At 45.2% G+C, this 22040-nt stretch overlaps 1 protein-coding gene across 5 annotated transcripts in view; it reads right to left on the bottom strand.

Moving 5' to 3' along the window:
• TNRC6C (trinucleotide repeat containing adaptor 6C) overlaps nt 1-22040 on the bottom strand; it is an 83324-nt gene that overhangs the window by 35242 nt on the left and 26042 nt on the right. For 3 of the 5 annotated variants that reach the window (XM_033091407.1, XM_033091409.1, XM_033091408.1), the window contains exon 1: nt 9864-12381. In XM_033091407.1, coding sequence (XP_032947298.1) covers nt 9864-12243 — 2380 coding nt within the window. In that variant the 5' untranslated portion in view covers nt 12244-12381. Of the gene's footprint in view, nt 1-9863; nt 12462-22040 lie in introns of those variants that run through there. The other 2 variants (XM_033091405.1, XM_033091406.1) reach the window with 2 other exon arrangements.

Genomic DNA, 22040 nt, shown 5'->3' with positions numbered 1-22040 from the left:
AAACATGGGAAGAGAGTGGAGGACTGTGGGACAGGGTGGTTCCACAGACACACTGACAACAGGGTTCTCTAGGAATTCTTCCCTCGTTCCTGTCCCATCCTGTTGCCATAGCATCCTGATCAGGGACTGGTACCTCATGAATCCAGAAGGCTCTGGCATTACCATCTGCAGGCGCAGAAGAGGCCCTGGGCCAGGCAACAATAAGGTCTCCCCACTCTTTACACTTCAGTCAGGAAAACATTTTGTTACATGTGTAAACTTCATTTCTCCCAGTCAATGCAAATTCTGGTCATTTTGCTTCTGCCCATAAGCTCCCTCGACACTGCTGATAGGCACACAGACAGCTCCTATCAGCTGTAATTTTCATATCGACACAGTTTCTCAGAGACAGAAATGTGAACGTTTTAAATACTAACTGAAGACTAGAAGGCACAAAATGCAAATAGCCACAGATTTTAAATGATCTGGTCACAAACATGGATATTACTATCTCAATTACAAAACTTATTAATTTTCTGACTAAAAATAGCATGGAATCAGTTCCCTTGATGCTCTTTTTTCTAATAAAATGTGCTAATATTGATTAATGACAAAAGGACATGCAACCTATGAATCATTTTAAATTACGAGCTCTACGCTGAGCAATATATTATGTAAATTATTACCAACAGCAGGGAAGTTAGCCCTAATCAGTTATTGTTGACAACTGCTACTATAATATTACCCATCACACACAAAACAATAACGTATATCGGGAGAAGCAGTTTTACAAATTGAAGAGACCAAATTAAATCAGGAAAATTAACACAGCTGATAAAAATTATGGATGTTTTGGGAAGATAAAATAATTCAGATGTTCCTAATGGCCAATCAACTGTAAAGATACTGATTTATTATAGCTAATTAAATACCAAATTCACCTAAAACTGGTTTGTCAACCTTATACTTCCATCTCTTTGAAAGGCAATACTACCAATTATTTAAGTCCGAACTGAGAATAAATATCAAGACTACGGTAATTATAATCGATTGATTTTTATGAAACATTTTAAATTCCTATTAAAGCAGAAATGTCTACAGAGTATTTTTAAATAGAAGGCAAATGATTTGCAGGCAGCATGTTTCAAAATCTTAAAAATAAATGGAAAATAATTGCTTTCTCAAAAAAAGTAAAAAGCCCTGGTATTTTCATTTTAAGTTGATCTCTGATAAGAACATAGTTGACCTACAATGCCAAACTAACATATACATCAGAATATGTACCACTGGACATGGGAAGAGCTCTAGGAGAGATGCTAAAAACAAAGGCACACCAGATAATTTTGATGCAAAGCAAATCTTGCCAGCAGATAGAAAATAATCTTGTACACATACTGCTAAAATAAATGTAATCTCCACTGTTCAGTGTTTATTGCTGGAGTGACTTTCGTATCCTTTTTGTTAATAATTTCATAGAGGTTCTTTTAAAGTTGGGCTTAATGAGGCAGAACGGTGTCTATCTTACTTACATTTAAGATAGCTGTGTCCAAATTTTAAAAACGGTCCTTCAAATACGGCCACTTTTGGCAAAATAGTTCTGTACTGTGAGGTTCAGGAATCATTACCTCCTTTTGTCAACTGAACAAATACAGTGTTGGGAACAAAATAATAACAATGAAATGCCACCAGAGTATGTCGTTTTCATTCAATTTTAAATACACATTCTTCATCTTTCTATTAGAATGGAGAAAACAAACCCAGACGATGATACAAAAAGGAATACAAAGCAGATAAAAGGACAGGGAACTAGAAACGCAGGAAAGTCTTTGTGTGACTTGTCTTAAGTACAATAGCCAGTTAAGTCAGTAGATGGCATTCTTTCTTCTGTGAAATCAGAAATCAATTCTAGCTTGTTCCATGAATGATTCTTCCACAGTTTTATAAGTATGGCGGGCAGTGCTTTTTGGGAAGAATATTTCATTAAAAAGCGGCCAGTTACAATTAAGTGAAGGAAAGATCATGACAAAGGACTAAAAATTCAATTGACTGAGCATCTGAGGGCCCGCTATGTGCCTGGCATTTTAGGGCCTGACTTAAATATTAATGAGATGGGATTCAGCTCACGTGGAAGCCTGTAAGTGTGATGTAAATTTGTGACGACGCGTGGTCGGCTACTGGCTTAACCAGAGAGCCGAAGCGGTACCTACAGAACAGTTCATTTTTCTCATTTGAAATCAAGATAGGTATAAAGTACAGCTTTATACAGAAGCCTTTGCCCAGTCAGAAGGCAAAGCATACTCCTTTTCAGAATAAAGGGCATTCCGTGCCCTTTATTTAATACTTCTGTCCCCGTCAGGGGACTATTTGATGGCTGCAGATGAGGGTGTCTCCCCGAAGCTGGCAATGGCCTTGAGCGGCACAGCAGCCTCTTACAAGAGCTTCTTTTGCTTGCCTTCCTGGATCATCGTAGAGGAGAGGTATTAGGAACAGAAACAAAATCGTACATGTTTTTTATTTTAGCACATTAATACAGATTTTGAAAGTGCTAAGTCTGTCTTATTGATATGAGGGCGGCCAAAACCATATCTTTGTATCTTTATCTTATTCATTCATCATTTTGAACTGAGTGTGAATCCCACCTTCCAAGTCCCCCAAAACACAGAGATGTGAAAACACCCAAACCAAACCAAAGAGAAACCCCATGTCCCCAAAAAGCAAAGATCACAGATCATTCCTCTTTTAGTAACTATTGCATGGTGCTTAAAATAGAATTACTCCGGCTGGAGAGGTCAGTAAGATCTATTTCTGAAGTTATGGTATGAAAACAGGTGAGCTCTCACAGCATCTTGCTGATTCATTCCACTCGCAGGTGACTCTTGTTTTGGTATCAATTTTACAGCAAAGGACGACAGGAGCAGGTGAGTGTCTAGGACAGGGAGTCCTGCAGGAAGGGCTGTTCTCCAGCTCCTGTTCTTGAGCAGATGTAGAGGAATAAGACACATGTTTTACCTACCTAGGGAGAGAAAGCCTAAATCCAATTTCTTCCAAGTTTTAGCTTAGTGAATGGCTGCTGCCTCTTTCATGATTAATTCACAAGATCTCTGCCACTGGATATAATATTTGTGCCAGAAAACTAAGTGATAAGGCAAATAAAATATCACCAGATTAAGTCTTCTAACGGAAAGTAAAGTTTCCCCTTGGCTGACGCCTTCTTCGGGGTACGAGACAACGACCTTGATTACCAGCGGCACAGCCAGAACGCCCGGGATGGCTAAGGAGCCATTCCTGAGGAACAGAGCGGAATACGCAGTGAGACGGGTAAGAAAACACTGGAATAACATCAACCTGAGCAGTACACTTCCGCCTTCTGACTGCTGTATGGTGCTACGGCTGTGGTTCCAAACACTCCTGGAAGATGTAGCCCCACATGAGATTTCAGGCCCCCCCACTGTGTCCCTCACTGGTTTTGCTCCGATCTGGTCTTCATATCTGATTCCAAATTAATTGTGCCATCATCTCTCTACCATTCCAGCCCTCAAACCCCTTTCGAATTATCTCAATATTTTGGTGAACCTGACAGAGTTCAAGGATAAAAGAATCCGGATCTGGAGAGTCTCCCTCGATCTCACTGTGAGGACTTGTTATTCACCAAGTTTTATTAATTCATAGTCAACGTTCTCCTGTGTCTGCAGATTGATTTCCAAGTGTCCCAGAATATTTTTCTAAGTGCGCCGGATCAGGCTGCTCAGTATTTTTGGGAGCTGCCCTCATCCCTCAGAAACGTAAGTGAGTGCTAGGCTTGCACTTCCTCACTTTTGGCCACACCTCCACTAGTTGTCAAGTAACAGACTGGTCTCCAGAGACCTGACAGGCCCTGGCTGCAGCGGGGCTCCAGGGAGCAGGGCCGCCCGCTGGCTCACGTGCACACGAAGTCCCCTGGGCAGTGCCGACGAGGAGGGAGGGACGCAGGCCAGCAAGTCCCCGCGCCAGCAGCCTAAGCATGGCCTCCCGAGTCCTCCTCGGGCAGCTTCCCCTCTCCGATCCAAGGCAGGCACAGGGACATTTCTCTGGATTATTACTGTGTTCTATGTCCAGAATGGGTTTGGACAAGATCCACATGATCCGTTCACGAAGCTCCACGGCATTACCTAAATTAGGACAGTATTCCTCAGGCTCATCAGGAAACAAATTAGCATCGATTTGACAAGAATGGGACAAAAAGGATTGTCCAATAGTGTCTACGTCTATAAAACTGGACACATAAAAAAACATGTAATTGAGAAACGTACTTTGTAAGACAGATCAATGCCCTTAAGTGGTAATGCTCACCCATTTTAAAAACAGTTTAAAACCCAAACTCGGAGAGAAATGAAAATTTTGTAAAATCACAGCATAGGTCAACAGCAAAATGGCAGAATACCTAGAAAAGACCACCTTTATAAAAAGCAGAAAGTTCGTCAGTCATCACGAACTTGTTTGGAGTGGGGAATCCCAATCGATTTATAGAAACCCGTCTGGGCAAGTGTTCAAGCCACTAGCTAACCCACAGCCGCTGTCACTGCGGCTGCCATCATGGACCTGGGCTGCCTGTGGGTCACGATCCCCTACAAGGAGGGCCATGGGCTGACATTCATGCTAATGAGTGGAGAGGACCAAAAGGAACCAGCTCATTGTCGCTGCTGTGAAGGACACTGGTGAGAAAGCATGACTGTTCCTCCTCCCAGCTCAGAGAACAGCTTGGTCTAACATGCTGGACAAGCGATGGGTTCAGATCACCTGCAATGCCCGAGTGATGAACTCGGCTCTCCTTGCAAAAGAACGCTTGGTCCATGGCTGAGACTTGAGTCATCACAGGTAATGCAGGGCAGGAATAATAGCTCAATGCAGCTACTTTGTGTCATGGTAGAAAAAGAGACTAATATTATAAATGGAAACATTACTAAGTAACCCCGTTGTATGCTGTGCAATACACTCAACTTGACATAGTTTCTGTATATGGACTTTCTACATGGAAAACGTGTCTAATTTTTTTTTGTCTCTGTTCAGTGGTAAAACAAAATTCACAACTGCTTCTACACTATTGCTACAACTACAAAGCTCACGCATGCCCAAAGAGCCAAGCGCTGGAGGGGAGAAAAAGAATACAGTAACAGTTACCACGGTAAGAAGGAGCAGTTTCCTTCTTTTACATTTGGTGATAATGTGCAATTTTTAAAAACAATTATCTATAGATATTTTTCACATAAAAGAGCATGATTTTGTCCTTCTAACTAAACAGGAAAGCCTCTGCGCAGGGGAAGGCACACCTTCTCTGGCTCCTGAAAACCGTTAGGAGTAGATTCGAAGGGTAACTATTGCAGAGGAAAACAATCCCAGAGCAGTGCGGTTTCAATCTCTGTGGGGTGTTGCAGACGTCCTAGTCTAGCAATGGCAGCAGGCGAGGTCCGTATTACACACCTGAGACCGCCCCGCCTCCTCACCACACGTGTGCCCTCAGTGGACTACTTTACAGCTGTGACATAAGGATGACGTGAGAGGATGCATGACAATGAGGCACACGGGGTCACCAGGCACTGTTGGGCGGCTCATCGCCAGGACCCCAGGGCCAGGCACAAGGACACACTGAAGCTGGAGCTTTTCCGGAAGATGGTGAGCAGAGGTGGGGACTCAAACTGTGACCCATGAAGAAGAGCTATGGGAAGGAGGATTTCCAGAAGAAAGTCTTGGCTGGGTAGGACATAATGGCTCCTTCTAACCCTTCCCAGAGTACTTTCTGTAAACCTTTCCTGTAACGCTAATCAAACCACTGAATTTTCTTTTAGTGGCCTCCCCACTAGACTCCACCACGTCTTGAAGTTTATGTCCCTTCACTGTTGGCATCAATGACCTTTCTTCCTTCTTGCTTCCTCCTCATTCCGTCAAGTAGTTTATAAGACTTAACTGCCTAGAAGTGTTAGCCATATATCAGCAAACCCAGGAATCACAAATTCCAACACCCCAGGGAGCTGGCCAGTTACTATAACAGGCTCATGTAAGACCACAGGCTGGGTGGCCACGGGCGACAGCTCAAAGCCACGGTCTGAGCTGGGGTCCAAGAAGGGGTGGTGAGGAGTGTGGCAAATGAGGAAGCACCAGCCCTACCTAAAGGCAATCAGTGCAGGTCACTGCTGCCATGGGAATCCAACGTGTTAGACTTTCCAGGTTTCCAAAAGAAGCCAGAAATCTGGAACTTACACACATTTTCATTTAAAAATATGGATTCACATGAAAACTGTGGCCCTGAAAGGTGCATTTGTGGGACCAGGAGCAGCCCATGGACCACCAGGTTTTTGGCCATTTGTTTAGTGATAGTGAAGTGTATACAGAGGCTAAAAAAGTCTTGAGCCCCAACAAGGATTCTGGGTAGTGGCTCAGAGGTAAAAGGGAATTGCTGAGACCGGAGAGGTCCCGCCCAGCAGGTGGACCAGTGGGGTCTGGGGCGCAGTGGTACTGGAATGGAACGCAGAAAGTACAGCTCTCCTGTCATCCCACTGCTGAATGCTCACAGTGAAAACCACCCAGCGGGCCCCACGCCGAGGACGGCAAGCCCTCCACTCGACCACGGCTCTCCTGATCTCCCCCCGCCCCCCAGCTCGGGAGAGCTGCCTGGCACACAGTGGGCCCCATAAACACGTGCAGAGCAGTGAAAGTGTGTCCACTGCGAAGCTGCGGTGGCTCCGGGGCAGCTCTCAGTTCTGTTCTCCGACTCTGCTCCTACCCCCTCTCTCCTCTCGAGGTTGGTGTCCTCCACACCCAGAGAAAACAGGCACACCGGAGGTGCCCTTCGCTGGCCGCAGGCAGCCCTGCCTCCTCAAGGCGGATGCAGGCATCGCCTCCCATGGCACCCCTTCTCCCTTTCTACTTGCTCCTTTCTATCAGCTCTTAAACATGCTCAAAACTCTACCATCTCGAACAAAATCTCTGCTCTTGACCCTGCCTTCTGCTCACTGCCACTCGCCCATAGCTGTACCTTCAGCTCTACCTCTGCTGTCCTCTCCAAGGACATGTGCCTGCTGCTGTGCTCCCGGGCAGGCAGCGAATGACACAGGTATCGGCCCACCAGCTCGAGCTCTGAAGCCTCTTTGCTCACACATCCAAACAGTTTCCCCGTCTCGCTGCCGTCAACGTCCCCAACCCCCCACCGCTATTCCAATCCGGGCCCCCACCATCACCACCGAGACGTCGGCCCAGCTCAGACCGTCCTCTCCAGCTTTGTTTCCCAGGGACCCATCCTTCCTTGCACAGCTGCAACGAGTCTACAAGTAAGCCTCATCCTTCAGTCTCTGCTGAGGTCTTCTCACTGGCTTCCCAGACCTCAGGACACAGCCCACCCCTCACACAGCTTAACAGGCCCCGCCTGCCCTCCAGCTCTTTCTGCAGGGCCTCCACGTCACCCTCACCACTCACCCCAAGCGCCAACCACTCTGGACTCCTTTTTGTTCCCCCAAAATGCCACCTGTTCTCATCTCTAGGCCTTACATGCTAGTCCCTCTGTGTGAAACGCTTTGTACTTTCCCTCAATGTCGGCTCACCCCCAACCCCCCATGATCAAATCCTTGGTGACGTGCATCCTGTACACCGTTCTTTCCCGTCACAACTGTTTGGCACCAGAACTGTCTTTCTGACCGAGCAGCGGTTCCAAGAGGCCAGAGGTCCTATCTCTTAGCCTGTTACATCCTGAGCGTCTGTGTGCTACGCCCAGTCCCCAACAGGGGTTCCACAAGGCATTTGGAATGAGTGCACACGAAATAAAAGGACAAAGGTTCTAGAAGCATTACTGTAGATGGGCATGAGGCCAGGAGACACCTTACGAACTACGGGGCTTGCTGGACGATCCTAAACCATGGCACTGGCTGGCTCGGAGGCGGGAGCCAGGCCAGAGCGGAGGACGGCAGTGAGCGGCCTCAGCTGGGCTTCCGATGGCGTGCTGGGGGCGCTGGGGGTGCAGCACGGGTTCTCTGCTTGGATCTGTTCCAAAGATGTCTGATGGTCAGAACAATTTTTTTTTTAACCCAAATCTGCAAATTATAGTCAACAGGCACTCAGCATCCATTTTTCTGCCTTCCGTGAAACTTCCTGTATCACAGAAGCCCGAAGTGAGAAAACAGAAGTACACTTTCCAGACTCCCTTGTGGGTTCCGGACCCCCAGTTAGTCCCATAGATCAGATGAGTGAGTGAGTGACCACGGAGAAAGGACTCCTAGCCTGGTCTTTAGGGCATGTTTATAACATTTAGGGATGGCGTAAAACTGGCAGGAATAACTAACATGTCGATCACAGAATCCGGGTTCAAAAAGATCTCAACGGGCTGGGGGACTAGAATCCAAAAGTTTCCCAGAAACAAAGTTCTACACTTGGGACCAAGCAACCAACTACCCAGGTGCGTCCTGAGCAAGAAGGGGCTTCAGAGCGGCCTTAACAAAAAGAGCGACTTCCGGTTTTCAGCTCAATTTAAGAAAAGGGGTGTGATGTGGCTCAAAAAGGCTAAATGAAACTTGGAACGCGTTCATTACTAGGAGTATGATTTCAGGAGTGAGGGAGGTTTTAGTCGCGAGTAACTCTGCACTGATGAAACCAAACTTATCGTCCTGACGTCAGTCCTGGGCACAAGAACCCTCACGAGCCTTCGCTTTTCCAGAGGACCAGAAAAAGGATTTAAAGCCGTGACTACGAGCACCAGCTGCAGGAGCTAGGAACAGTTCCTGGAGAAGGGCACGGGGGACAGGAAAACTAGATGCAGCTGTCTGAAGTTCTGCAGCATGAGAAGAGAAATTCAGCCTTGCTTTGCACTGTCCCCAAACTATCCGAGCAATTCTAGCACCTGGAGAGAGGCTGACTGAGGCTCTGTCTAAGGACATGGTAGCCACAGTGACTGGGAAAGAAGTGCGGTGGGGGCCTCCCGGCCCTGTACGTGGGCCTTCCGGTTGCTTGGCGAGTGTATGGGAGAGGGAAGGCCCTGAATATAACGCCCTGAGTTGGACTGTACTCTCCTTCTGGTCCCTCCTACACCTGGGAGCTCGGCGATTTGGTGAGCCCAGGGTTCACTCACTGATGCAGGTCCCATGGCTGGAGCGGAGTGATCCTTTCTACACGGACCAACATTCTAGCGAGGAGTGTGGGGCCTGCTAATTCTGCAGTTACAAAGCCCAGCTGAATTTTATCTGTGCGTACAGGTCCCTGCTGCATGGTTATTTCCTCTGTCATAATTCCCACTCCCCATGGGCAGGCTCTTCTCTGGATCATCTTAGCATCTTCTTTCCCACCTTTTCTCCATGCGTCTAGAAGAGCGCCTTGCACAAAGCAGGAACTCAAAACACAAGTTTTAGTCTAATTTTAAGATTTTCCTTTCAACTGAAATAAAAACATGACTTGTATAACGCCATTCACGTTTTACAAGAATGGTTTTATTTCAGTGTTAACCACACATCAGAAACACCCGTGGAGCTTTAAGACCCACCAGCGGACGGGCTTCCCTCCAGACGGGTGATACGAGAAACCTCCTCTGAGGTCAGTACGTACTCCCTGCCCCATGCTCCCAGGTAATTCCCACGAGAGCCGGGGCTGAGCACCACTGGTTTATCTCATAAAGAAATGGAGACTCTAAGTGAACACAGACTAACACAACGGTCCCCCGTCTTTCCTGAAGAGGATGCATTTATTGCTTCTTCCTTCTCCTTTCCATTGAAAAGTGCTTAAGATATTTTTTTCTTGGATAGAGCGCTTTCAGGGAATCCTGCTTTAATTCTACACGGTGAAGGGCACTTAATGCCATCTGCTGTGAAAACACGAGTCTGATGACTATAAATGCTTTTTAACTTTTAAATAATAGAAAGCACATCCCGTACCTGGACCGAGCAGCGGCGACCGGTTCAGCTGGGCGCTGGCCTGGAGCGGTGGCGGCGGCGTCTCGACCACGCTCGTGTTGTTACTCGTGGTGGTGGCGGCAGCGGTGGTGACCGCCGTGCTGCCCTGGATGCCCGGGTTGTTCCTGTCCCACATGTTTACAGTTTTGTTGTTGTAGTTGCTTGGGTCACCCCAAGCTGAGGTACCATCATCAATTTCCATTTTGCGGCGAATGGATGGCGGAGAAGGTTCTTCCCAGCCCGTGGCCTCGCTGCTGTCCTTCTGTTTGATGGGGACCGGCCCCCCGATCCACCCTGCTCCTGTCTGTTTAACGGAAGCGGCTCCTCCCCAGTTACTCACGCTGTTGTCCTGGGGTTTGCTCGCCCAGTTCTGTTGGGGGCCAGGTTTTAAAGACTCTCCCCAGTTTGTCCCTGGATTCACCTTTGCATTTGTGCCGCTGCCCCAGCCACTGGTCCCAGACCTTGTAGCGTCATTCCAACCAGACCCTGATCGATTGCTGTCAGCATCCCATCCAGAGGCATTTTTTTTCCCATCCCCCAAGTGTCCAAGGACAGAAGACGAGTCTGCCCAATCCCCCCCTCCAGCACTCCAGGCGGGATTTGATTTCTGTCCATCTCCCCAGTTTTGAGATTTGGGCTTCTGAGGCTCACCCCAGGTGGGCGACTTGTCCTCCTGACTTACGGTCCCACTCCAAGCGTGGCCACTCTTGGCAGCAGCAGCATTAGTGACAGCAGTAGAGCTTATCGAGTCCCCCCAAACCCCTGGGCCGTTTGGCGCTTTGTTGCTGCTGTCTCCCCAACCTGTGTTTGCTGGCGCAGCAGCAGGCGGGGAGCTGACCCACCCAGATACTGAAGAGGTATTTGTACTGTTCATGATGGACCCATCGTTCTTCCCCCCTGAGTTTGAAGGCTGAGTAGCTGCACAACCCCAGGCCTCTGTCCCATTGTCATTTTTCCTCTCCGACCTCGGGGATTCTTCAAATTCCCAGGCAGTGTTTTGCTTTACTGGAGTCTGTCCCCATCCAGTATTAGACAGAACTCTTGGGTCGAGATCGTTCCTTGGCAGCTGGATGTGCCCTTGGTCTGTAATCCCCTTGTCCCGCCTTCGGCCTTCCGCCCCCTCCCTCCCCGTGCTTCCTTCATTGTAACTGCCAGAACCGTCGCTGCTGCCTTCACTGGCGGTGGTTGCAGAAGACGCAGCTTTGGCCCAAGAGTTCATGTGTTCACTGCCAGGCTGCATGGCAGGGTTCTGGCTGCTGACACTAGGACTGTCCCACCCTGTTGATCCTTTCCCACTGATGTCACTACTGGAATGCTGGTTCGGGGGCTTGCCCCACTCCCCATTCACACCGTTCGAGGTGCTTCGGCTGGGGTGGCCCCACGCTCCCGAATGGATATTACCCATGCCATTGCTGCCACTGCCCCTTCCCCAAGCGAGGATTCCAGGACCAGCAGGAGGGCCCGAGTCCCAGGCGTTCGTCCCATTTCCTTCCTTTTGCACAGCACTGCTGGATCCGTTTTGTTTAGCACTTAATGCTGAGCTCACAGTGTCTCCATTCCCCTGATTGAACCCCGAATTGCTATTTCCTGCGGCAGGGTTACCTGGGGACAGTCCCCACACAGAACTGCCGAGTCCCTCACCGCCACCCCCACTGACTTGAGAAACTGATGATCCGTTAGCACCAGCGAGGCCTTGCAGAGGGGGCGGGATGATGGCCCCCATGCCGACGGCCATGCCCCAGTTTGGCAGTCCGTTCGCCTGCATTGCATTGATAGGGTTTGGGGAAGAGTCCATGGGGTTAGTGTTATTTGGTCCGTCAGTGTTAAGGTTCTGAGGTTGTACGCTGAAAGACACATTCTGAGAAGTGGACGTTTGTGGTTCTGTGCTCTCTGGCGGCAGCAAGTTTCCCCAAGCACCTAAAGTGCCTGCTGGGGTCCCATTCGGGGTGCCCATGTTTTGACCTATGGCACTGACTGGACTGCAAATACTGGAAGGGTTGCCTGTCGCCACAGTTCCTTCATGTCCCAGTACAGGCCAGGCAGCGGGGTTGGCATTGGGATTAAGGTTAAGATTAATGCCAGCACTGGAGTTGGAAGCGCCCCAGCAGTTCTGACTTCTCCCATCTCCAATCATGTTGTCCATTTTCCCATCCCCACTGCTGAGAGAGCAGTGAGCCAGGCCGGAGCTGGCGCCTGTGGCTACGCCCCACACTCTGGCTGCGTTTCCGTTGCCGTTGGCTCCCCCTGCTCCAAGGGCACTGTGATTAGAAGGGCTTTGGACGAGTGCGCCGTTGGTGCCATTATTGCCATTTGTCTTCTTGGTATGTCCAGTGAAGCTGCCCTGGGCACTCCCTGTAGCCATGCTACTGTTCTCTGAGCCACAGTTGGAGGCAGAGTCAGTGTCTGTAGTACATTCTGAGGCAGATTCGGGCTCTGCTCCTGTGATGGAAGGCCACGCCTCCTTATCAGTCCTATCTATTATCACTTTATCCCAGCTGCAGTTGGCTTCACTTCTGTAAGTGGGCGGCTGTCCCCAGTGGGAACTTTCATAATGATCTGCCAATCCACTGTGACTGAGATCTGAAAAAGACGAAACATTCAAAATTAGATTTTCCTCCCATCTGTCAATGAATCAACTGTTAGTTAGTCTTTGGGGGAAGCTCATTATTTCAAGGTTTCAATTCTGAATGACAAATGCTAAAACACGACTTGAAGAAAAGTTATTTGTCCCCTTCACAGCTCCCATTTAAAACAGAGATAACGCTTCTCAAATCACAGTAATTGTTACCACCACACCAAACTGTCACTCCTCCGGAGAAGATTCACAATGCTCATTAGCACATGAGAGGCTATGAAAGCATCTGTAGCACAGACAGCTGCGTAACCGTAACCGCGATGTATAGCACTTCGGAAATTTATGCAACTGTACAACACCTATAAATACCCCAAATCTTTGGGAAACACTGGCAACAACAAGAAGTTCACATGGATGCCTCAATACAATGTGTAGTTCTCTTCAAGAGTTACAGTATTGTGTAGAGGCTACACGGCTCATTTAGTAGACAGGGATTGTAAATGCCTTGCAGAATCATATAACAGGACCAATGTTTTGGGGGTGGGGGACAGATGGGCAGGGAGAGAGGGAAAGAAGGAATGGGGGGAGAGAGGCAGGGGAGGGAGAGAGAGAAGGTATTAGAAAATGCTATCGTATGTTATCAAGGGTAGTAAAGGTTAGAAAGCTTTAATGACATTTATACTACTTCACCTGTTGTTACCAGCAATTATGCTTTATCACTGTTTCCTGTGCATCAACAAAGAATATTCTCAGCCCCACATCTGGTACCTTCTTTGATCTCTAAGGATTCCTTCTACAATTGCTTTCTATTTCCTTAAATTACAGTCTCTTCTTTGGAGATTCTCAGAATAATTTTATGTATCTTCCTAAAGTATTTATATCATTTCACTCTTATCCTTTTAAAGAATTCAGTATTTGGTACCTGCATTTTATCTCCTACGATTTCCGAATTATTTGGGTATTTCTAACACTGCAATCAAACTTATATTCCAATGAATTTTCCAGCAGACTTTATTTGAAGTATGTGTCCTTAAAAATGAAAAATATAAAAAAAAATAAAGTTACCTGTACATACAACAAACTCACGCAATTTGGAAATCCTTGACAGTTTCTTTACATAGTACGATATACAGATAATTGCAACAAAAGTTTTCTTCTCTTTTAGAACCTTTTCATCATTATGTTCTCTTCAAATTTATTTTAACAAGAAAAAGCTTACTCATGGAGAGTAAAACTGAGTTTCCCAAAAGAAATCTCTTTTAAAGTTTGATGGAGTTAAAAAAAAAAAAGAAGTATGTAAAGAATTACCACTATCACTGGAAAGAACATATTAAAGCTAACTTCAACCTTAAAAACAAACACAAATAAACAATTTTTGTTGCCTGATTTAAAAGGAATGTAATGAGTTTAGAATTATGCCCTAGGTAATTCTAAAGTAGGTAGGTATTCCAGGTGAACTCTGCAAAGGGGAACAGAGATAGGCAACAGAAAACTTTAAGTATCAAAAGTACTATAAAACAACTACGTTTTTTATCACCAAATATTAGGGGTTGGCTCTGCAACTCTGGTTTATGACAATTTTCCCTGTTGGTTTTGTACATACTATAAAAACCAGCTTATATAATAACTACATTAAAGAAATAAATGAGACGACAACCAAGATGGCGCAGTAGGTAAACGCTGAGCTCACCTTCTCACAACCACATCAAAATTACAACTAATCTACAAAGCGACCATTATTGAGAATCGCCTAAAATCAAACAACAGAAGCCTTTCAATTAGAGACGTGCAGAAGAAGCCACCTCCACACTGGTAGGAAGGGCAGAGACGTGGAACGGGCTGGTCCCTCACCCACGTGTGACCATTAAAGATCGGGAGGGATATTTCGGCTGTGGGCATCCCCCCAGCCCAGGGTCCCAGTGCCGGGGAGAGAAGTCCCCATCATTTCTGGCTGTGAAAACCAGCGGAGATTGTGACTGAGTGAGACAGTGTGACTGCACTCCCAGGCACTCCTGTTAAAGGGACCACACGGACTTACCCACCAGTGGAATCACTTGCTCTGAGCTCCAGCGCTGGGGCAGAGGCAGCAGGAACAAATGTTGGGGAACTGAGTTGTCTGGCTTGGGACGGGGGCTGGAGAGGCGGCTTTCTCCGGGATAGGGGAGCTGGTGGAGGCCAGTGTTTCTTTGTCGAGCCCTCCTACTTCCCCACCTGAGTCTCCCTGGCAATTTGAGACCCCAACCCGTCCTGCCCCGCCCCACCCCACCCAACATTCTGGCACACCCAGGCTGCTTTCAGTGGCTTTTTCATGCAGACCTCCTGAGCCTTGGCTCAACCTGCAGACTTTCGTGGAACCTAAACAAGTAGCATCTGGCTTGAGCGTGTCCTGTACCTCTGGCTGAGCAGCCCTAAGCCGGCACTAGGGGCAGCCGGCCTTGGTTTGTGGCTTGGCCTCTCAAGGCGCTTCCAAGTAGAGCACGGGCGGCAGACGATAAGGATTTCTTTCTGGCTCCCGCTGGGTGGCCCCAGGTGGGGCATGGGCTGTGGCTGAACTTGACCTACAGCCGATCCCCTCCGAGGTGGTCCTTGGGCTGGCGCCCCCAGTGGCCAGCTTCAAAACGAGCTGGAGCATCACCCAGCCGCCTCCAAGTACGACACACCCAAGGAGCAAATTGGACAGGCACCAGAGCCCTGCTAAGGCAGCTCCTGCTCTGTAGGGTCAGCCCCTGCATAACCCTTCCACTGGAGTCAAGGCCAGTCCTCACAACCAGTGAGCCCGAGGGTCAGTCCCTCCCACTGATGTGCAATTATCAACCAAGGCTCAACTACAAAAGGAGGGCGCACACAACCCACACAAGGGATTCACCTGGAGCACGTGGCTCAGGTGATCAGAAAGACTGCACCACTGAACCCCATGGCACACCTACTACAGAAGGCTACTCTACTAAGACCAGAAGATATAACAGCCCTACTTAATACATAGAAACAAACACGGGGGCAGCCAAAATGGGAAGACAAAGAAACACGTCCCAAATAAAAGAACAGAACAAAGCTCCAGAAAAAGAGCTAAGCGAAACAGAGATAAGCAATCTATCAGATGCTGAGTTCCAAACACTGGTTATAAGAATGCTCAATGATCTCAATGAGAACTTCAACAGAGAGATAGGAGGCATAAAAATGGAGATGGAAACCATAAAAAAGAACCAGTCAGAAATAAAGGCTACAATAACGGAAATGAAGAATATGTCACAGGGAATCAACAGTAGATTAGATGAAGTAGAGAATCCAACCAGCGACGTAGAAGGTGGCAGAAAACACCCAACTAGAACAGAAAAAAAAAAAAGGAATCCAAAAAATTCAGGAGAGTTTAAGGGGTCTCTAGGACAATATCAAGCATACCAACATTCGCATGATAGGGGTACCAGAAGGAGAAGAGAGAGATCAAGGAATTGTAAACCTATTTTAAGAAATAATGACAGAAAACTTCCCTAACCTGGTGAAGGAAATGGACATACAAGCCCAGGAAGCACAGAGAATCCCAAACAAGATGAACCCAAAGAGGCCCACACCAAGACACATCATAATTAAAATGCCAAAGGTTAAATACAAAGAGAGAATCTTAAAAGCAGCAAGAGAAAAGCATTTAGTTACCTACAAGGGATCCTCTATAAGACTGGCAGCTGATTTTTCAACAGAAATTTTGCAGGCAAGAAGGGAGTGGCGGGAAATATTCAAAGTGATGAAAAGCAAGGACCTACAACCAAGATTGCTCTACCCAGCAAGACTGTCATTTAGAATTGAAGCACAGATAAGGAGCTTCCCAAACAAGAAAAAGCTGAAGGAGTTCATCACCACCAAACCAGTATTACAAGGAATCTTAGAGGGACTTCTTTAAGATGGGAGGGGGTTAAGGATGGGTGAAAGGGGAAGGGATTAAGAAGAACAAATTGGGTGTTATACAGTCGTCATGGCGATGTAGGGTATAGCATAAGGAATATAGTCAACAATATTGTAATAACTAGGTACGGTGCCACATAGGTACTAGATCTATCAGGGTGATAGACGGGAGGGGGGTTGGGGGCAGGGTGGGAAAGGTGAAGGTGTTAAGAAATACAAATTCGTAGTTAATACAATATGGGGAGTATAATCAACAATGTTGTAAAGATCATGTAAGGTGCCAGATGGGCGCTGGACTTATCAGGGGGATCACGTCATAGACTGTAGATGCCTGACCAATGCGCTATACACCTGAAGAGCTGAAGTAGAATAATATGGAACGTCAACTATAACTAAATATATAGGTATATATAGTCATGGGATGTGGAGTACAACATAGGGAGATACTTGATGGTATTGTAACAGCTATATAAGATGTCAGGGGGGTAGCAGCTTGGGGTGGGTTATCACTTTATGAGGGGTTTAAATGTCTAACTATTACGTTGCTTTGAATACTTGAAACTAAAAAACAAACCAACAAAAAACAGAAAAAGAAAAAAGAAATGAGCCACTCATCATTTAACACAGAAAATAGGACCAACTTAAAAAACAGACTATTCCGTCCCCAGCAATCTACCAGTTCACTCTCCCACCTGTCTTGCTCTCTCCAGGGACAGGTTTACCATGAGGCAGGCCACTCACCTCTTGATTCACTGCACCCCACTCCCAGGAGGCAGGAGTTAACCATCCAGCTTACCCGCGCATTCCTTCCTTCCCGGGCTGGAGCACCTCTTAACACGTAACAGTATCTTTTCCATTCCACAAAGGTCAGACTGTGGAAGTCTCTGCTCTTGGTTAACGGTCTCCTTCACAGATTCGTGTGAAATGTTTTTTGACTATTGCTCAGCCCCCATTCGATGGACTCATATTCAGTTATATCTCCCGTTTGAAAAATGTTCTCTACCCTTGATGGGTAAGGACAGCATTGCGAACTAGTGGAGAAAGGAAGAACTAGCTAATAACCGCTGCGGGACAACTGGCTAGCCACATGCAGAAATAAAAGTAGATCCTACCTCATATCATACATAAAAATAAATTCTGTGTGGATTAAAGACCTAATTATGAAAAGCAAAAAGCTTCTTTAAGCTTAGTAAGGAAACATGGGAGACTGTCTCTATGACCTTGGACACTGTTATCTTGTTACAGAAGACATAAAAAAAAGTTGATAGATTTGACTATGATATTAAAAACATGCGTATGACAAAAAAGAAAGCTAGATAACAAGCCACACACAGAAAGGAGGTAGAACAGATAAAGGATGATGATCAGAATAAAGAACTACAAATCTGTAAGAAAAAGACCAACAACCCAACAAAAACAGGAAGAGGACAGGAACAGGCAACGTAGAAGAGGAAACCCAAACAGCTGCTAACACATGCAACAATAATCAACTTCATCATACTCAAGAAATGCACGTTAAAACGAGACACCATTTCCCACTTTGGATGGTCATTTTCACATTAAGCTTGAGGACTGAGGTTCCTTTTGGGGGAGACAAAATGGGGTTGGGGGCGAGATCTATAACGTTTCTAAAATATAGATCTGAAGGAAACATGGCAAAATATCATGTCAAACCTGTATTGCGAATGTAATTTTACTATTTTCTGTGTACTTTCTTCTATTTTAAAAATATTTCAAAAAAAAACATTAAAAATGCTTAAATAGGCTATCAAATGGAATCCCAAAAGGTACCCAAGGTAAGTAGCCAGTGTTCTTAGGTAGTAGGACTACATAATTAAAAGATCAAATTTTTACTGTTAGAAAAATGTGGTAACTTTACAAGAGCAGAGAGTCAGTGTGATTAAAGAAACAATCTGATCACTGAATTGAGAGTCTGATTTCTAAAGATGAGTTCCTTTAGGGCGTGGATGGTATCTTGTTAGTTTTATATCCATAATGCTTGCCACATATTAGGCGACCAATAAATGTTTCCTGGGCAAACAAAAGAATAAATGGACAGAACTAAATCTGAGTTATAGCTAACGCTACCAATTAGCTGAACTATCTGCAGTCATTGCTCAGTCTGAAAAGATGACGACGACCTGCCGATGCAATCCCTCAGTCGCCAGCTCTAAAACTTATGGTCCCTAGAGCCTGGATCTACCACACGTTCACGTGAGAATCACATACCAAAAATACCAAGCTACGTATCTGGAATAGTCCATCTCAACTACAATAATAAAGCAAAGATTTTTGTTTTATTGTGGTAAAATACACAAAACATAAACCTCCTATTTTAACCCTTTTTCAGCATATAATTCAGTGACTTTTTCTGTGCCACCGTCGCCACGATCCATCACTCCAAATTGAAACTCTACACCCAGTAAACAGTAACTCTCCATTCTCCCTTCCCCCAGACTGTGGTAACCACTATTCCATTTTCTTTCTCTATGACTTTGACTACTCCAGGTACCTCCTATAAATGAAACCATACGACTTGTCCTTTTGTGACTGGCTGATTTCACTCAGTATAATGTCCTCGAGATTCATCCACATTGTAGCATGTGTCAGAATTTCCCTCCTTTTCAAGACTGAGACCACATTTTGTTTATTCATTCATCCATCCATGACAATCTGGGTTGTTTCCACCTTCTGACTATTGTGAATAATGCTGCTATAAACATAAGTGTATAAATATCTGTTCCAGTCCCTGCTTTCAATTCTTTTGGGTCTATACCCAGAAGTGGAATTGCTGGATCATATGGTAATCCTATGTTTAAGTTTTTGAGGAACTGCCATACTGTTTTCGGCAGCGCTGCACTATTTTAAAGATTCTTACAGCAATACACAAGGGCTCCAATTTCTCCATATCCTCACCAAAACCTGTTATTAGGTTGGTGCAAAAGTAATTGTGGTTTAAAAGTTTAAAAATTGCAAACACCGCAATTACTTTTGCACCAACCTAATATTTTCTGTTTTTTTAATAATAGCCATACTAATGTCGCAGTGAGTGCGACATGCCATCTCACTGTGGTTTTGACTTATATCTCCTTAATGATCAGTGATGTTGAACATCTTTTCACACGTAAAGCTAAGATATTTTTATAACCAAACTTATTCTGTTTAAAATGAAAAGAATCAAAGACAAAGAACTACCTTGTTTAGAGCTGGGAAAAAACCAACATAAAACCAAAAGAGTTTTCTATAAATATTGTAAAACAATTCCAACATATGCCATTCTCCTATTCAGATGATTTTGTTTTGGTATATTCTACAAATATTTATAATCAAAATATAAAACTGGAAATAATAAATACGAATACAAAAATGACCTAAAACATTTAGTTTCTGATATTGTGAGATGATAAAACGTAGGGCAATGTCGTTGCTTATGGAGAAAAACAAACAAATCTAGGTCTTTACATTTTGAGCTACATCCCATAACATTCTATAAGAAAAAGTAATTTATAACCCTCTCTATGAGGTAGTAAGAAGTGAAGGTAAGTAATGAATTTAATATAGTAACCAAACCTGAAAAGGGTAGATAGAAAACAAGAAGAAAAATTGGGTGGAAAATACTAAATCAGTAATGCTGATAAGTACTTGAATTCTGTACTTTCACGGGTAGTCTCACTGCTCTTAAAGCTTCATAAGAGCAACAAAGGGTCAAGGCCCAAAGGCTAACAGTGGAATTAAGGAGATAATCCTGTGAGAAAAAGGATCTTTTTCATTCACACAAATTTTAAAATCCCAAATTTGAAGAAAAATATTAGTCATTAGGATAAAAAAGAAACTGTCACACCGAAGTGTACCCAGGGTCTCTAGGGGCGCCCGTCAGCCTGGCTGTTGCTAACATGCATGTCCGTTGTCTTCTGAAGGATGGCTGTGCTGACATGATCGCTATTCCTTTTTCCTTCTTTCTTGGTTCTTCGACAACATCAAAATAAACGTGGTCTCCAAAAATTAATTTTACTGAAAATTCAGTGGCGGCACACAGAGACAAAAAATTCATAGAAAGTAAACAAAAACTGCTGTTTACTCTACCATTAAAAACTCTCTTTCCAAGAGCAAATTCTAGGTATTTCTCTGAAAATTTTGAAACAAACAAACAAACAAGACAGGGACTATACGTCATACTCAGCTATTATTTTACGTCTGAAACAATGTTAGTATTATACCTATCATCTCACTTTCCATTTGTGCGAGGTGGGCACCCACAAATATAGGCAATTCGAGTGCTCCAAAGGACATTATGGGGACAAGTGGTAAAACTGAAATGCATGACATTGAGATATATTAGATCATGGTATTAGATCGATGTTAAATTTCCTAAATTTATAATTGTGCTATGGTCACATATGAGGACACCTCGGTGTACAGGAGATATTCAAGTGCCACGATACCTGCAATTTACTTTCAACTGCTGCTCCAACAAAAACATGAAACCGAGCAAATGTGGGAAACGAGAGCTAAGACTGGATGACGAACAGAAGGCCCAGTGTCAATCCACACAGCAAACCTCAAAGCCTTTCCCTATGTGTTTTTATGTTAAAAATAAGCCAAAGTTCTAATTTTCCCCACATCCGGCAAGTTTGGAACACTTCACCTTTGTCCAAGATAACTGAGTTTGGTAAGCTCCGATTACTGTCCCACGATACAGCCAGAAATCCGGACGGTATGAACGGTTTTTTACCTTTAGTCCCCATTTCCTTAGATGGCAGCCCTGCCAAGACACCTACTTAGGAGAGTAAAATCTATGAAAACACAGAACTGAGCCAATGGGAGCTGACGCTGGCACAAAACACAAGTGCAGGAAGGAATGAGGGTGGCCCTGAGATAATCCTTCCTGTTGGGTGAGTCGCAGGGTGTTAGTGCTCTGAAAGGAGATCTCCAGAGGCTCACTTCTTACCAATGAGCAGAAATACTCAAGTCTGTTCTGAAATGGACTTGTGCTCAAGCTGCGAAGACTGGCAATCCTTAGAAATGGAACTCATTGGAGGGGCTTAAAGGAGGCAAAAAAGTGAATTTGTCATACATTTATCTATGTGTTATTACTTACTGTGTAAACCATTAAAAATACCTTCCTATTTTGATGATGAAAACAGTAGATAAGGAGAAAAAAACCGAAAGGGTCAAATATTATGATGTAGTTCATTGTGATTACACGTTAAGAACTCCAAAATAATATAAATATTCTTCCAAGAAAAGTACTTTTGGGATTAGGATCAAAATGAACATTACGTAAAAAACAAAAAGTTAAGGATGAATAGTAACATGGACTCCAGGCTGTGGTTCTACACTTCTGATTTTCGGCCTTGCTGTCTCCAGTTCTGATACGTTCTCGGTGCCCAAGGAGCCCTCTTTACAAACACCTCTCATTCTGCACTTTGGGGCCCCGTGCTCTGCCTGCCCTATGCGACTCGAGTCAGGTCCTCAATCTCGAAGTTCCCACAGACACTCATGTTCAGCTGAGCACACATCAGTCCTTCCAATTTAACAATTCACAAATCTATCTTTTAGTAGTAGTCTAAATGACAGAACTCCAGGAAAAAAACCTGTGACGTGACTGAGTCCTAGGAACGGCATTTTGAAATGAGTGAAAGCGCTGAAATGAACGGAGACTGCGGTCTCTGGCAGGGGCTCTAGAC

Source organism: Rhinolophus ferrumequinum, chromosome 21 (genome assembly GCF_004115265.2).
Source record: "Rhinolophus ferrumequinum isolate MPI-CBG mRhiFer1 chromosome 21, mRhiFer1_v1.p, whole genome shotgun sequence".
NCBI classification, from domain to species: Eukaryota; Metazoa; Chordata; class Mammalia; order Chiroptera; family Rhinolophidae; genus Rhinolophus; species Rhinolophus ferrumequinum.
The sequence above is the reverse complement of the archived record's forward strand: the minus strand, read 5'-3'. Positions and strand labels throughout refer to the sequence as shown.